Source organism: Magnolia sinica, chromosome 8 (assembly GCF_029962835.1).
Source record: "Magnolia sinica isolate HGM2019 chromosome 8, MsV1, whole genome shotgun sequence".
Lineage (NCBI taxonomy): Eukaryota > Viridiplantae > Streptophyta > Magnoliopsida > Magnoliales > Magnoliaceae > Magnolia > Magnolia sinica.
Genome location: NC_080580.1, coordinates 83,355,255 through 83,373,445, shown reverse-complemented (window position 1 = coordinate 83,373,445; position 18,191 = coordinate 83,355,255). Strand labels below are relative to the sequence as shown.

The 18,191-nt window shown below is 38.4% G+C and overlaps 1 protein-coding gene across 1 annotated transcript in view; it reads right to left on the bottom strand.

The window, feature by feature from the left end:
- Positions 1–770: 770 nt before the first annotated feature.
- The window catches only part of LOC131253541 (protein TIC110, chloroplastic-like), a 49,585-nt gene continuing 32,164 nt past the window's right edge, over positions 771–18,191 (bottom strand). Inside the window, exons 3-15 of the mRNA XM_058254578.1 lie at positions 17,024–17,147; positions 16,837–16,905; positions 16,622–16,720; positions 15,983–16,049; positions 12,734–12,798; positions 12,540–12,631; positions 11,958–12,085; positions 11,745–11,845; positions 5,556–5,772; positions 4,113–4,267; positions 3,491–3,616; positions 2,129–3,094; positions 771–1,166 (exon numbers count right to left, since the gene is read on the bottom strand). Coding sequence (XP_058110561.1) covers positions 921–1,166; positions 2,129–3,094; positions 3,491–3,616; positions 4,113–4,267; positions 5,556–5,772; positions 11,745–11,845; positions 11,958–12,085; positions 12,540–12,631; positions 12,734–12,798; positions 15,983–16,049; positions 16,622–16,720; positions 16,837–16,905; positions 17,024–17,147 — 2,455 coding nt within the window. The 3' untranslated portion in view covers positions 771–920. The remainder of the gene's footprint in view (positions 1,167–2,128; positions 3,095–3,490; positions 3,617–4,112; positions 4,268–5,555; positions 5,773–11,744; positions 11,846–11,957; positions 12,086–12,539; positions 12,632–12,733; positions 12,799–15,982; positions 16,050–16,621; positions 16,721–16,836; positions 16,906–17,023; positions 17,148–18,191) is intronic.

Below are 18,191 nucleotides of genomic sequence, written 5' to 3'. Positions count from 1 at the left end.
TCAACAAAAAGTAGAATCCAATACTGAGAAGCAATCCACCACTGTGATGTCTGATGAGAGAGTGGGCCAGGCTACATCCAAATTCTGAACCTATGGCTATTTTGCATTTTAACTGTCCATTTGCAAGCCAGAAATCAGGTGGTGAAGATCTAATCAGTGCAGTCAGTTTCATTACTCATCAGATAATTGGCCCTTGTTGTAGAGTAATAGCTGCAGTAGATGCCAGGTCGGGGCTGGGATCATCAGGCAAGGGCGTCTCCAAGCTATTACCAGTCCTTATGCCTGTTTAGCCCATGGACTGGGGTTCAACCCATCATTTACAGCCCCAACTGATTTTCAGGCCAGAGTATCCGACCCCACCATAGAGATGATGTTGCCCCAAAGTGAACGAAATCAAGAAAAAATGGATGTTCCACTTGGTTGAAAATGGGTATTCATCCATTTAAAATGTCAGTACCGCCCATTTTTGTGCAGGCCACACGCCAGATATATCTAATCAGTACAGATTTCTGGGGCATGGCCCACCAAGTAAAACACCCTAGCCTCGGTTCCCGGGACACTCGGGAATCATCTAGTCTACACTTTCATGCTATCACCTCCAAATTTCCCTCATAATGCAAGAATCTGGTCTACACTTTCAGAGCCTATCACCTCCAAACTGCCCTCAGATAGCAAGAATCTGCCATATATTGCTGCTGCTATTGCAATCCAGCTTCTTCTACAACCAACTCAAAAGGCAGACCATTATCATCTTCCCATTGTTTCCATGCATCACAAAGATATTATCAGGGGAGGGGAACCAGATCCTCCGCCTCCGTCCTGCAAGACTTTTTTAAGCCTGCAAATCCATCTAAGAATTCTTAGGGAAAAAAAAAACTATATTTAACTAGTGCACCCACTAAAACTAACAAAATTTCGGCCTAAAATACAAATGCTTCGTCTTCGTCGCCATTGGGAAGTTCTCCCTTCTCTAGCCTCTTTTGCAACTCCTCCAAGGTTGAGTGGCTGACGCCGAGTAGGTATTGCAGACGGGAGAGCTTCTCGGATGGTGGGTCATTCTTCATGTAGACTAAGAAGAGATCTATGAGCTCCTCTGGGACCTGCCACGACAACGGCTCAGATGGCACCGCCTTGTCGCATGCTAGCATGTCATTAAGAGAGGATACCTGCAACAAAAGGAAGCCCAGCTCATCTGCTGATATTGCCTTTTTTTACAACACTTGGCTCAATGCTAGAAAATGACCTATTCTGTGCAACAAGTACCATGGTTCACACAAGCAACCAGAATGTTCCTGAGAGATTCATGATGCAAACTGTTCAACGGGTGGATCCCACAACAGATCAGCCAAGGAGAATAATCTCACTAATCAGTTAATATTATTAGCCATCTGATCTGAGAACCATGAACTGATGGTAGAAAAGAATATTTGCAACAGTCAGCACAAACGGGAAAAAATCCACCAATCAGATGGTGGAATCATCCAGTTCATAATTTTTGCAGGAATCATGTCCACGGAGGCACCCAACCAATGAACGGTCGTATCGATGTCTGTGCTAATCTGTCCAATTTGAATTTGATTCGAATCCAGCACAGTAGAAGGAAATTTGCAGTTCCATGGTCAGCTTAGATTCCCAAAAAAAAAAAAAAAAAAAAAAAAAAAAAAATGGTTTCCTCCTATTGCTTTTCTTTTCTAAGCAATGGTCTTCTACAAAAAAATTTTATGGAAGAATGTAGGGTGCACTTGGATGTCAATAGAACATATTTGTCAGTTTGGATACACCAAATATCATGAAATTTTCATGATATTAAATATCATCAAATTTCATGGATATTTGGAGCAACCAAGCACACCCTAAAAGAGGAAATGTCTAGTCGGGTTGGGGACTTGAATTCATAGTGACAACCAAACCCAAATTTCAATTCTTGTTTCTCAAGTTGGACTCAAAACGATAGTTATTGCAATTTGGGGTCCGTCCGTCACTACGAGTGTAGTTGGTCAGGGCTCGCCCAGAATGGCCATTTACTCCTTTAACCATATTGAAACAATTTGCAATTTGATTTTATTGAACATCCACATGCAGCCTCATTTGAGCAATAAAGATCAAAATAGCATAGCTGAAAACATACCACTTCTGCTGGTTTCCTCTGACGCAGCAATGCCACAGCTTGAACCAATGATTCGGATATCCTGTTCTTAGCAAGCTCGTGAACAACCCCTCTGACCTTCTCCACATTAATGCTCAGATCCGACGGGATGCGCTCATAAATCTCTGCTTCATCGAACTCTCCAGTACCTGACGAGAAGAACTCAGTCACAGTTTTCTTGAAGATCTCCTCACGTAGCCTTTCCGAGATCATGCCGCTCACATCCACGCCCACTTCCTTCAGTTCCCGGATCTGCTTTGCACTCATCCTCCCTTGGCTCACAGCCGTTTCAATCGTGGCTTGCAGCTTTGATGTTGTTATACTCTTTATAACCTGTTGTGCAGCCTCTGCAGGAAGGCCCACCTGCTTTTGCACCTCATTGAGCTGCTCCATCCTGGCTCTTGTTATCTGCCCATCGGCTAAAATGACCTGAGCCTGTTGCTTGAAAGCCTGCTCAGCCAAGCTCCAGTGAACATCCACAATCTCTTTACCAGTCAGCCCAAGGATGCCGCCTAGCTGGTTTAGAAGCAGGTATTCCGAATTGTCCTTCTTCGTGGTGATCTGTGCCCCAAACGGCACAACCGTAACCTCGCCTTGGAGGCAGAATAGCAAGTAGGTCCTATATAGGTCGGTCCTGTCCCGTTCTGGGAGGTCATCCTTGAGAGTTATTTCGGTCTGACCGGGCTTTCCTAGCTTGGCTTCGAGCTCCTTGCTGGGTCTGGTCTTTCTTAAAGTCTGGAGGGACTCCCACTCATCTTCCTCAGTTTTTTCGGGTTCAACATCTATTGGCTTAGAGGTTGTAACAGTGGACTCTCCTTTGATATCTGCTATTAATTCGGTGACCACCAAAGTGTTGAATGCTATCATTTTCTTCAGTTCTTTTGCAGCCTCAATTCGGCTACCAGCTGCCCTGGATCGTTTTATATAGTTCATAAACATCATGCGAACCTGCACAGGAGATATGGCGGTGAAAACATCAAATAGCACAATCTGTTTGCGTGGCTTTGACGTGTTATACCATCATGTATCCAATGTAAGGGGATGTTTGCATGTCTCAAAAGGGGAGGGGGGCAAGAACTCCTTCCATGAAAACCAGTAGCACAAGCATTTCAGATCTCCGTAAAGCATGGATATCCATTTTGGATGGGAAAGGTGGAGAAACGGAAGCCAACTTAACCGCCATTTCTTTTGGCTGTGCCACCCCAGAAGCAGTGCAAAAGAATTGGGTGACCTCGCCAACATCTTAAAAATGGGCATGTCTAAACACACCCTAAAACTAATAAAATGAAAATGACTATGCATGTTGCATGGTGTGTATATGATGAGATTGAAGAGAATACACACCGCCTTGCTAGCTATGGTCATAGCAGCATCCCTGTTCAGGCGCAAGCCTTTTGATGCCTTCCTAACAGAGGCTCTGACATCAGCATCATATCCCTCTACACCTGCTGCAATTGCATCCTTGACAACCTGAAAAGAATTACTAAAAGAATCACTATCAAGCCAAAAAAATAATAAATAAATAAAATAAGTGGCCTTGCTCAAGGGAAATCCATCAATAAATATGTACAACCTTAGATGAAATATGCTTAATATTTGCAGAATTTGTTGGTAAATTAAAATTTCAATCATGTAGATATGGTATGAGATCAACCATTTCTAGATTATTACAATAATAGAAGAGTAACAGCAATAGGAATAACATATTGTTCACAATCTGATCCTTTAATGAGGAATTTGGTGCTGTCTCAATCAAATGTCCTGTGACTCCTTTCTCCCATTGAAATTGATTCTAATGCGACATGAATGTCAGAAAACGTGTCAGTTACCTTGATCTATCTGTTGCATACCGGAAAAAGAGACTAGTATAGAGTTCCAGTGGAGCAATGCAGACAATGAAGCCAAGAATTTTTGAAAAAAAAAAAAAAAAAAAACTAAATAAACCCATTGAAGAAGCATGATTCACCTTTTCAAACAACCGGCCACAGACATCTGCATGTGCTGCATCAACAGTTTCCTGAGGAATACAAAGCATAACTCGCAAACGAAGTAAAACAGAAACATCTTCATCACTCAACTCCCCATCAGCTACAGACTGCTGAAGCTTTTGTCGATAAATTTCTGAAAGGACAATAAAATATATCATTACTTGAAAGGCAATTCCTTCTTCTTTTTTATCTCTCTCTCCCTCTCCCTTTTTTTTTCTCTTTTTGAGAAGTAACAATAATTTTACTAGCGAAAGGAATGAGGAAAACAAAGAGTGATGGTAGCGTCATCCCCTCAAAGCAAAAAAGCTAAGCCGCCCAAGCTTAGCAAATCTCTAAGTAATATTCCTGGTATCACCGATACTATCTATATAGCAGGTCAACGACACATATGGGGTGTAATCTCTAAGCTGCCCAAGCTTAGTGCATTACATATATTCAATTATTGCATTATTTCTTATTAGTGCATTAAAATCATATTTATAAATTAATAATTTTGTCCGACAATGCATAGTGTGGGCCCCGATACAATGTAAACAAATTATGTATAATCATTTTTCCTAACGTTGCCCTCAGACAATGATACATTCCCCACAATCTTTGATATTATCCATGATATCAATACATGTTTCCATGTCCCAACTCTCTAATACATGTAACGATAACGATATTTTGAACATTGTCTCTAACCAATTACAAACAAAAGATTTAGCTCATGCCATCAAAGACAACTTAGTCTCCTAAAAACATCTTCGGGACTAGATCAATTGTAAAAAGATCTATTGTTCCTCCACCCACATCTACCACAAACCTGCCAATAGGAAAAGAGGCCAGACAACTATGCCTTTAGGGTCATGGTAGCCTTCATGCCAAACCCGAAAAAGAGGCCAATCAAATGGAAGAATGACCCAAAATAAACAAAAATGACCAAATAAGTCTCCCGACTGGCTCTACCAAAGACACGATGTAAGAATAAATGGTCCAGCAACTTGACATCCCAAAGACACATGATTCAAATACATTCAGAATGACCATCTCCCTTTTCCTAAGATTGTTGATCAAAAGGAAAAGCAGATTGGATAGGGATGAAAATCTCTATTAATGACCAACATATATCTTTTACATACCACCACATAAAAGAAATTTTCAATGTGCTAGTCACCTCATACGATGACCAAATCATAAGGATGAAGATTAACCAAAATTAATCAAGAAAGATAAATGGTTAACCTAAAAAATATATCTTAAAAATAAAAATTTTAAAAAAAAATTAAAAAAAAAATAATAATAATAATGATATTTTTTTAAAGATTAAAAAAGAAAAGATAATGATATTATTGAATCAATGTCAAAATCGACAGAAAAATAAATAATAATAATAATAATAAATAAAATAAATTATAGAAGAAAGTGTTGCTTAATACCTTCATGCATCTCACTCGCCTTCTTCGGATCGAAGTGCAGTTCATCACAGAGATTTTGAAGGAAAGCAGCTTTGCTAGTGGCGGCTTCCAAATCACCACTAGAAACAACCTGTGAAAGCCGCTTGCGGTAGACCTTTGAGGTGACTTCTAACATGATGGTTTCAGCCTCACGTTTTCCTAAGCCAAATACATTCTTCAAATGGTTCAAAGCCACAAGCTACAAAAACCCCAAAAAAAGTAAGGAAACATAAGGATCTAGAACAAACAAGGAAAACTTCGAGAGAGAGAGATGTGTGTGTGTGTGTGTGTGTGTGTGTGTGTGTGTGTGTTATAATCTTTGCCACACTCCTTTCCAGCATAATCAGTTGTTCTGCAAGTATCAATCAGTCATCAATGACATGGAAATACAACCAACAAACCACTACTACTAAAACCTCAGCAACAATCAATAGGTAATGAGCTGTAAAATGCCATGGCTTCTCGAGATGGCTGTGAGAAATTTAATACATACAGTTCATATGGAGAAAAGGTGAAAACTTTTGGGTGCCACTTCATTGCAATAACAGATATGAATTGCAGAGTGTTCTCTCTCCAATAAGTACTGACAAAGCCACACCCTGATCCATAGCTCAAGTGGTAGACCGAGTGAAAGATACCTCGTTTCAACACTGTCTTGGTATCGATCCCTAGTGAGGGTGGCTAACAGTGAAGTGTGATCTGACAGTGTTGTGTACTAACAAGCTAATGGAAAAAAAAAAAAAAAAAAAAGGTACTGACAAAGCCTCCAGTTAAGACTCTTTTTTTTTTGTAAAGACGACAAATTCATTAAGCTAAAAGCAAGAAAGGCTACACAAAGAAACTCCAAAAGAGGTGTAGTGGTGATCCTCTCATCACCCCAACCTGCGAAGGAAACAAAAAACAGAAAGAAAGAAGAAGAGAACTGAAGGTGCAAAGGCAACAAAAAAGACCCACCAAACTAATGACCAACAAAAAACAAAGATTCAGTGGCCTCAATCCAATAAAAAACTTTCCCAATCCCTCAAAAGCGATTGGAATGAGATCCCATCAAACACCAGTAAACCCAACACCCACTCCACCACTCGGAGGACGGTGCGACAAACTACAGAGTCCACTGGGGCTACTTTGTCTTCAAAGATTCTAGTGTTTCTTTCTTTCCAAATTGTCCATCAGACAGCAAAAGGGATCAGCCTCCAATTAAGAATTTTTTTCTCGGTTGTTTAGCACAAAGCACCAAAACTCAACAATTTATCTTTTCTAGGAGCAAGATGGAACTAACGGGCCTTCCAGGACACTTCTTGGCAAGAAAATCATTGACTAGGTACCACATTGTAAAAAATTGTCTTTCAAAAAACTTTTTTGCTTTGGCCTATATGCAAACAGACCCTTTGCCTACAATTTTTTTAACACCATGTTCCTTGAAACATGCAAAATAATCAGTGAACAGTCTATCATGCATCTCAGATTCTCCAACTAAGGGCCTGTTTGATTTTTCTGCTCAATTGTAATTACCATGTAAATAGGTAATAATTATTTACCTAGGTAATTACTGCATTTGGTAATTGCTGCATCTTTCCAAATGCAGATGTGACAACTTGCTTTTTTAACAACTGAATTGAAAATTTTATGAAATCAATGTGAGGCCCATCATGATGTATGTGACTTATCCACACCGCCTATTTGTTATGTCAGCTGAATTTATGGCATGAGCAAAAAAATTGAGACAGATCCAAAGCTCAAGTACACCACACCAAAGGAGACAGCGGGAATCGAACGCCTACCATTAAAAACTTCTTAGGGCCCTTAAAAAGTTTTGAATTAAGCTGATATTTGTGTTTTCCCTTTATCCATGTCTATGTGACCCTATGAACGGGTTAGATGATTTTTTGTTTTTTTTTTAAAAAAAAAAAATCCTCAATGTGGACCCAGTGAAGGAAACAACTTTCAACAATGGATGAATTAAGGCCATTGTTTCCTTTCATGTGGGCCATTTGAGCATTAGATCTGCCTCATTTTTCAGCTCATGTCCTAAAATGTTCAAATAAAATAGATGGACGTTGCAGGTATATCATATAAATTACGGTGAGGTCCACAGATTTAAGTAAACACTTTTGTATCGATTTTCAAGGTGGAATTACTCTCAGAATTTCAAGAAAGGTGAAAAAGTAATAATTATTTATTTACCATGATTTACATGTATCATGGAAAATCAAACAGGCCCGAAACTGCATTGCGAGCTATGAATTGACACTGGCTCTACCGTGGCAAAAGCAATTTCAAGGAGACCAGAACCATGATGCTTGACTTGAGCCAAAGACCTAACAAGGTGCTGCATCTGATCTCTTCCTTCAAATACCACTAAATGTAACAAGAAACATGCATCCAAATTGCAAAGTAGACAATTCCTAGTTAACTTTCTCAATTCCCATCAAATATTTGGAGTAAGTGGCCACAGCCACTCACCAAGATTTGTGCCAAGATGCACTTCTCATATCAGCCAAAACCAAGGCCGTAAAGTGGCGCAGTTCAGATTTCACATCATATCAGTGAAATAGGGTGGTGTTATCGAGAACTTTAATCTACATGAATTAATCAGAGCACACCTGCCTAATACTACAATTTTCAAATTTTAGTATTTGGAGTTCACTAGGAATTGTCTACTTTGCAATTTGGATGCACGTTTCTTGTTACATTTAGTGGTATTTGAAGGAAGAGATCAGATGCACTTCTCATATCAGCCAAAACCAAGGCCGTAAAGTGGCGCAGTTCAGATTTCACATCATATCACTGAAATAGGGTGGTGTTATCCAGAACTTTAATCCACATGAATTAATCAGAGCGCACCTGCCTAATACTACAATTTTCAAATTTTAGTATTCTAAATACTCAAGTATATGGAACGTTAAAATAAAAAATAATAATAATAATAATAAAATAATTTTTTTTTAAAAATGATTTGTATACCATATTCAGCAGCTCTCAGATGATTAAAATCAGTGTGTTTTTTTGACGTGTTAAGCCTATCAGTTGTAACAACCTATTCTATAAATAGGAGATTGTGAAGGGGCAGAGACTATCGAATACTCTTCCCTTCTCCCTGCAAATATCTTTCTTTTCTTCTCCACATCTTCCCTCTTTTATCTTTGATCTCCCAATCTACAAAATCTCTTCCTAAAAAATCTAATCAGTGAGCTGCACAAAACACTGACAACAAATAACAAAAAGATATCAATGGTTGAAGTCATAATTTCTATGGTTTTTTAACAAATCATCAACATCACCACCACCATCATAGCCTTGTCCCAGCCACTCGGGGTTGGCTTTAAGAATCCAATTTCTCCAATCACACCAAGGCACTATCATGACTGAGCAACCCTTCATACCCTTTCTCACTAGTCACTACCTCCATCCAAGTCCTTTTAGGCCTTCCTCTCATTCCCTTTTCAGGGCCTTCAAAATTAATCAATGTTCCCTCCTCACAAAAGCTTAAATAATCACAGTTCACCAATCATTTTTAAGGCCTGATCTTTGGTAAGTGAACAACCCTTCATATCCCTTCTCACCTCCATCCAAGTCCGTTTAGGTCTTCCTCTCATCCCCTTTTCAACCCTAATCAATGTTCCCCTTCTTACCAAAGCCATCACTAATCTTAGTTGCAAATGGCCATACCATCTTGATCCAATCTCCATCATTCTCTTTACTCTGACTATCCTTGGCTACTTTAGAGGACCTCTTTCTTAGCTCCGTCACACATCCATCCATTGCACCAAAAAAGATAATAACAAAATAAAAATTACCCCTGTCAGCACCAGATTCGGGAGTCAGAAAGTAACATTTCCAGTTTCCGGATTCGGGGTACGACAACCTGTTCTACTGGAAGTATCATCATCCATCTTTCCATCCTTTTGAATAACAGGGTGAAGGTAATGAAACAAATCACTTTCTAACCATTGATTTTAACTAGAGTGCCACTTCTATAACTATTCCTACAAAAGTTGCATTCAAAATACATCATCTTGGTCATGCTAATTTTTGAGCCTCTACACCCTAAAATCTTCTTCCAAACCTCACCTCTATAATTATTCCTATGAAAGTAGCATTACGAATACTCCGTCTTAAGTTCTGCTAATTTTTAAGCTTCTAGATGCAAGAGTCTTCTTCCAAACCTCCAAGTAGCATTTCCCCCTCTCGAGTCTTGTCAGCCAATGCCAAGTTATACACAAAGAACACATACCAAGGGGCCTCATCCTTGAAACTAACAGTTAATTCATCCATAACAAGTGCAAAAAAGGCTAGTGTCAATCAATGCATTAATAAAATATAACAGAGATGGTATGTATTCCTTCAAGTTATGGTGTTTAATTTATATTAGTCTGGTTCATAAGTGCATAATTCTTTTCACATATTATGTTCGTCAAATTCCTCAGTTTACACAGAGGACAAAGCTATGGACTCAACAGCATATTCTGTGTACAAAATGACAATTAATGATTCATAATTCATAAATGTGAAGTCTGTTGGAGTATCAATGGCGAATGAGAGAATATGGCATTTTTTAACATTTCTTGGATAATAGTTAGTATTAGCTGTTCACATTTTTAAAATAATACCTACAAGTAACTTCATCCATCAAGGATTTGTTTGCCACGTCTATTTCAGCCAAAACAATGGAAGCAGTGGATGATTATCCAGCACATAAAAAATAAATGAAAAGTTGGTGAAGAGACGTATTCTAGACTAACAAAACTTTCATTTTCTTCTTTCTTTGGTTGATAATAATGTAGGGGTTCTTGGAAACTTTTCCAAGCCTGGGTAAAGGGTGAGGGCTCATGTTAACAGGGCAGTGGATCATAGAACTTTTGTCAATCAATCAAGAGAATTCCCATTCAAATATGGTTGGCAAAACAGGCTTTGTAAAGCCAACCCCAAATAGCTCGGACAAGGCTGTGGTTGCTATGATTCTCCAAAATGGTTTTGGTTTAGAAGCTTACAAGTAATTTATCCATTTAATGGCTTGTTAGTAGCTTTCAATTGTAATTGGCAATTTCTCTCGAACAAAAACTCACTAGTGAGCCAATACTTTCTGAAACCATCGAGGTGTGTTTCCAACTTTAAATCAAGAAAAATCATATAAATATACCCAAAATAGAATGCATTTGTCCTCCACTTTGGCATGTCGTCTCTTACTTGTGCATAAGTGTAACCAAGTCGATAGATGTTCCACTTTGCACTTCCCATTTTATATCAAGTGAGATAACCACTTAAGTATCTGCTCACCACAAAAAGCACAAACTACAATTTGATTCGAAATTACTGCAATAACATCCTTTTTAAGAAAAATACCTGAAATAATCAGAATATTTTATGAGATCGCGTGGAAAATGCCTTTTACGTAGAATGCCTATCCCTAACACATGTTTTATGGGCCAGAATCAGAAGGAAAACATCAATCATTTGTTTCTCCACAGTGATGTACCCAAAGATCATTTCCTCCGCTTACTCGGGAACTTTCTTTGGAAGGCACTACCTTATGGCATTTTGTGGGATCTTTAGTAGGAAATGAATAGAAGAATCATTGACGTACAGCTCTCCTTAATCACTGAAGAGGGGCATTACTCCCATGATCAGTAAACTGGCCCTGATTAGGCCCGAGTTCATGAGCTGGTCCTTCAAGGAGGTTAGGAGTATTTGGGGCACCACTGAGTCACAATGGGGCAGCATGGGATTGTTTTCTGTGGGTCTTTTTGTTTGGCTGCTGTATGTTTTTATTCTTCTTGCTTTGTCAAGTTACTGACGAGCGGATGACTACCTTTAAGCCGTGATTCTTGCCTTCTTTGTTCAATTAAGTTTGTCAAGTTACTGACGAGTGGATGACTAGCTTTAAGCCTGTGATACTTGCCTTCTTTGTTCAATTAAGTATCATCTTCTTTTTTTCGTTTTTTTATAAGCGTTTGATTAAGTATCACCATTCCCCCAAAAAAAAAAAAAAATGATGGGAATTAAGCTTAAGAAAATCAACACAACAAATAACTTCACTAAACTGATATGTAGCTGAATTGTTCAATGGAAACATAGTACTTAGTTATTTAGTACCATAAGGATTGGACGACGGCTGCATGTCATCAACACAGATATTTGAATGCATTACATGCTAGAAGAATCCATACATACCTTGTCTTCCTCAATTCGCCCACTTGAAAAAGAGTCTGCCAAATACGCTCGGTAGAGGAGTTTCAAATCGTCCATCTTTCTGTCGCTATCATACTCACCACCTATGATAAAGATGCAGATAAATGCCAGCATTTATCTTGACTTTCGGATTTAAAGAATAAATAAATAAATAACATATTGAACATAAAGCAATATTTTAAGAAGTATCTCTACCTATTAAAGAAACAGGCCCCACCCCAGGGGCAAAGCGGCTAGCTTCAGGATGGCTACTTAGAGAGATGAGTGAATTATTGAATGCCAGAATCTTGTCAAGCTCCTCAACAACTGGTGCTGTTTCCCTACTGGGAGCCTCTAATTTTGTTAGCAAATAGGAAAAGGCAAGGGGAGAGAGAGAGAGAGAGAGAGAGAGAGAGAGAGAGAGAGAGAGCTGATTAGTGAAACGGTAAGGTGAACAATCGGCATCTTCAGTTAAAGAATGCTTTTGTGAACCATAAATGTAATAGAAATGAAATGAGTATCAGATTCAAGAAAATTCCGTGAGTCATTTGCATTATAAAATGTTTGAATCACTTGCGAAGAACTAGTATTAGAAAAGCCCAAAATAGTTCATTACCAGTCCAAAGCAACAGTGCAAGCAACCTATAAACATCATAGGCAATGAGAACAAAAGATGCAATCCTTCTAATGCAAAAATACAAAGAAGCAATTTCTTTTTTTTTCTTTTTTATTTAAAAAAAAGGTGAGCCTCAGAGTGTGTTTAACCAATACTAGTAAGCAAGGCAATAGGGATCATACACTCTTGTCCTAGACTTCAACATATCAAGTGCTGTTGAAATGTTTTCTTCAACGAGTTTTCTTGTCTGCTCCCGAAACATATCAGCAGCAACCTTCAAGAAATAACAAGATGAAGAATGCCTTCTAAATAAATTATAAACCATGGAGTAGAATCACTATGAATTATATATCATCAGCATTTTTGCAGGAGATACCTCATCAGAAAGCCGGTATAGAAGTTGTGCTTCTCTCAAGCTAATAAGTGTTTTCTCATCAATTTCTAAAAACCAACGACAGAGGAAAAAGAATCAGAATTTGTAAACCGAACCGTGGCAATCATCCACACTCAAAAGCAACCAAGTGATAATTAAATTGTTTCCTTGTTTTATAAAGGAAACAACTTTTACCAGGATGAGTACAAACTACAAAGAGCATAATCGCCATGTCAAGGAAGAGAGAAAACCATTCTAATACATAAAGTATATCATGAAAATCCCCTTGCCTAATGTGTTGGCAATCACATTCACCTCTTGCCATAAATTAATTAAAGGAAGATGCGTGCCAAACATGGGGTGCTATAACGGCCATTACAGGACTGTACAGCCATTATGTAATGGTAACAGTAGCAACCGTTACGTGTTACGGGGTCATAACAGCCGTTACAGAAAAAATGACCCATTATGGCCGCTACGGGGCCGATACAAGTTTTCTTCTAAAAACAAAGGCTGCAACGGCCATTACAGCTTGTGTCGTAAACTCGTAATGGTAAACAGTTGTGGCCGTTACAGCCACCATTACCATTACGGAATACCTTGGTGCCAAATGCTAACACTAATTTTGTTTACAATGGATAAATCATTTATCATCACATCTGACGGGCAATGGCTAAAATTATTTATTCAGAATTTCAAACACAACCATAGGTATCAAACATACGCAAGAGAATTCATTCATTTCCTTGAAGAATACCAAAGAGTATGGCAATCATAAGCAGCCATGAATTAATGATTAAGAGGGCTTACAAACTAATGACTAAGAGGGGATACAATGTGGACCAAAAATTACCAAGAATCTTAGACAATTACAGTTAAGAAGTAGAATAGGAGCTCACTGAGTTAACAGCACACGTGCTGTTTCAATTCCTGCTGTTTTACGAAAATCATTGTTGTAAATAGCACTTGTAGAGTAGTATAGATACAATGCTACATAGCGCAACCAAATAGCATATTTCCCTGTTGGCTGTAGTGTACGCTACAAGGGCTGTAGTGTATGCTACAAGGGCCCTAGCGTACACTTCAAGCTACATAGCTTGTAGCGTATGTAGCATTTGCAATACATTTTTTTGGTCTTTTTTACGAAACAAAGTTTAATGCCGATAGTTCAAGTGTTACTGTAAAATGGCAGTGACCCATCCTTCTCACACATGCCAATGATGTAGAGCCATCCAGACAATCCAAATACAGTGTCCTACTGTAAATGGAAAATATTTGTACATGTACCCATATCAGACAATCTTAACCCTCTATAAATGGCCTTCAAGTGAGAAGAATTTCGAAAAGGGGCTCGAAAGCCCTCTTTTGAAACCTAACACGCAACGCACGTACTCCTCCAGCCCCCCAAAACCCAAACTCTCGATTCTCTCAATCCACAAAGCCATTGAAGAGAACATTTTGACCAATCAATCAACCCTGCAAGAAGATCAATTTGTTGTATTTTCAAGAGCATTGTGGCTGAAAGGAAATAAAAAATCAGATTTCCCCCTTTCACATCCCTATGGCTTCAAAGCTCAAATATCCAGTTTTTTATGGATTGAATCCCTTATTGAGCTTGATACAGGTATGTTCTTGCCCCTGAATCTGTTAATGAGTTCCTTTTCAATTTAGTTGAAGATTTATGCTTTCTTTTGGAATTTTTTTAATTTTTTTTAGGAGACCAGTTGCTATCCGATGTTGTAAAATGGGAGTTGCTATGCAATTTTTTTTGTTTGTTTTAAGAGTCTGTTGTGGTGTGTTTTAGCCGGTTATTATGCAATATGTGTATATGGTATGCTATGCAATGTTGCTTTTTCTTTTTCTTTTTTTCTTTTTTCTTTTTTGTGGGTGTGTGTATGGAGGTGTTTGAGTGGCTGTGCATTTCTATGGTGTGGCCCACATAATGGTTGGATAGACTTGGTCTTCTTAGGTGGCTCACAATTAGCCATTGATTTTATGGTGTGGCCCATCACACAGTCCAGCCGAGTCGATCCATTTTTCTGTGTTGTGAGTCTTGTGACATTCCATTGTATTTTTTTTTCTTTCTATTACATTTATTCTTACTATTTATCATTTTTTCTTCTATTTATAATTTAAAAAAAATAGAAGTATCATGTATGCTACATGCTATAAGGGGCTGAACGCTATGCAATAAACTATGCTATTTACAAAACTAACAAAAATACATTCAATGATAAGATGCATTCTGCAATAGTTTTCTTCAACTTCTAATAAACTCATTTTATTAATCTTTCCTCCAAATGTATTCCCTATGAAAATATCCTAACTGCAAAGCCACTTGATAAAGCCGTGGCAAGACCAGATCTTGTTTAAGCTTCAAGTCTTGTAAAACCCAACTGCCAGACAGGATAATGTGATTACCAACTCATATACAGATTATTATCCATCAATACTCAGTCATAAAGGTACATAACCAAACCAGCAACTTGGTTTGAGTGCACCCCCCCTTGATAGAACTATGGTAAGGCCAGAGTTTATCAAAGCTTCAAATCTTCAAGACCCAATACCTCGATAGCACAGAGTGGTTACTAAGTTGTGTACAGATAATAATCCATCATTACTCAGCAATAAAAATAAATAAGTAAACCAGCAATTTGGTCCAACAGATGGGCCCTTAACATCAAACCTTTTGTTGGGGGGACAGGCCAACAGGGCAAAACCTGTTAAATCCATTGAAAGCTGTTACTCTATTCTATAACATGTACTGACTGTGTTCTTTCCATTGAAAGCTTCAGAGAGTATAGGCTCAAAACTCCTGGCTTCCTGCTCTTTCCAGAACAGATAGGCAGGAGCACAGCATAGTGAAAAGATAAAAGTTGGCCAAGCATGCATCATAAAGTACTTTCCTCTTGTGACTTGACTGCAATAGTGACATGAATGTAATTATTGCAACAAAATTTGCTCTAACATGAAACAGTTTATCCTAGAAAGCCCATGTAGCACATGAACAAGGCAATCATCATGTTTTGGGCTTTGGCATATGTAACTGCAGAAGTTCCGCTTACGATAAACATAAACAACCGATTCAAATAAAGTAAAATGCACAAGAAGTTCATGATTCATCAAATTTAGCTTTGAAAGTTTTTATACAAAGCAATACGTAAAGGCCAACAATCATGTTAGTTACAGAAAATTAGCAAAAAGATTTTCTAAGCTAGGTCAGAAGTAACTGCATAGGGCTTCTTGTACAACCTCGGTTAACTGACTTCAGCTTCATTGCATAGAGTCTCTGGGCATTGTCCCGAATGGCAACCTCAACCTGGCAATGAAATAATAGTAACTTGTGAGGGAACTGGCGAGCATTAAGGCATGCATAGAATCTATAATGGAAATCGCCTTGGTATATGAAGAAGGAAATTTTCCAAGTCATTTTAAAGACACTCAATAGAGCTCATATGCCACTGGGATAAATAAATAAATAAATAGAACTTTCTGGAAAAAAAAAAAAAAGGTTTACTACACAATTGCTCAATGAAAAGAACTTTTCAAAAAAAATGGCCTGCAATTAAAAGATGAAACCTGACTGGAACCTTACACTCACTAATCACTATGCACACCAGCAGGAATAACATGATCAACAAAGCTTCATCATGATAAGTCAATTAAATGAAGAAAATAAAAAGGTTCTGATAAATGCAAATATCCAGGGGTCCTACAGAAACAATTAAGAAAAAGAATGAAATCATGTGTAGAATATATTCAATTCTACCATTTAGACTCAAGACACACATCAAACAAGTATCGACTTCATCTCAAGCAAGCAAATGAAATGTCAACTTACAAAACATGCAAACCATCTACATGCCAAATATTTAGTGAACGCTTAAATACCTGTGAATCAGTGACCTTGAAAACACGCTTCCAAGGCAAAAGGAATGTTGATGCTTCTCCAAACACCAGTGTCGAAACATAAACTAGCTTCTGAAATGCCTACACTGGAAATTCACTAAGAATGGTCAAGCTCCACTATTTCCTCTTGATGCCAAAAAATACACAGAATGAGCACCAACATACCAAAGCAGAACACACAATTACAAGAAACCTACCCGACGCTGCTCAATGTCAGCATCATGGTCTCCAGTTTCAAGCCTTTGCCTGAAAATGCGCCTTCCAATCTAGGGTGCCAAAAACAAGATGGGTCAGAGAGAAGGAATGGGATGCATATCTAGCTTTGTATATGATGGTTACCAGCAGAAGGCAAGAAAGCTATAGAAATCATTGTCGCTGGCATACCTCCATGTGCACAGCAGCTGCATCAGGATCATCAATGCCGAGAGCATTTTTGAACTTTATAATGGTTTCAACTTCATTGCCTTTGAGATTTTCATGCCCAGGTGGAAGGATGGAAGATACAAACCTGAGTGCAACAAATAAGAAATTAATAAACAAGATACACCAGTTACAGCAGAGATCCAACTATTATCATATACTGGGCAATTGACTAACAGCGTGCAGTATTCAAACTGTTCTAGAAACTAAAGGAAATACATGAAGGATTTCTTCCTAGTGTCTAACTTGATGCTGTAATCCACGGAAGCTTATAAACTACTTGTTAGAGAAAATGTATTCAAGAGTGAGAACAGCCAGTGGTGGAACAGATAGGTTCCCAGTAGCAGTGGGACTTCATCAGAGGTTGGCATTAAGCCCTTACATTTTTTGCAAGTGGTTAAATGAAATAACCACTAGGTCCAGAATGAGGTCTAATGCAAACTAAGGATTGGAATTGCATATATAGGACAATAAGTTGTAGAAAGAAGATAAATCAGGAAGAAATTGAAATCTAAAAAGAGATAACTAAACTCACCCAAAGGCAAGGGAAAGAGAGCCAAGCTGCTTTTTCCCGTATACAACAAAAGAGTACATGGAAGGCATTTCACGAGCCCAACTGTTGGGTTTATATAGGAAAGGCCAAGTCCTCTAATGAAATATCCACCAGCCATCATCATTATCATCATCTAAGCCTTATCCCAACCAATTGGGGTCGGTTACATGAATCTTTTCCATTCCATTCCACTCTATCGTGGGCCATAACTTCAGTTAGACCATAGGTCACCAAAATTCTTTTCTTACTAATTCCACCCACGTCCTTTTGGGCCTTTCCCTTGCCTTTTAAAGCCTTCAACTCGCACCAACTCATTCCTAACCAAGCATAGTTCTTCCTCTCCGTTGCACATGACGAAATCATCCAAGTCTACCTTCCCTCATCTTATTACCTAGTAGTGTTACTCCTAAATTCCTTCAAATGCATTCATTTGCAATTCTATCCTTCTGTCTTGCCACTCATCCATCTCGACATCCTCATTTCTACTATATGCTCATCCATCTCAGCATCCTAAAAATCTCCAGGGGCATATCTCCGTTTCTTCCACCTCGCTTGAATTCTATGGCAACATCCTTCTTA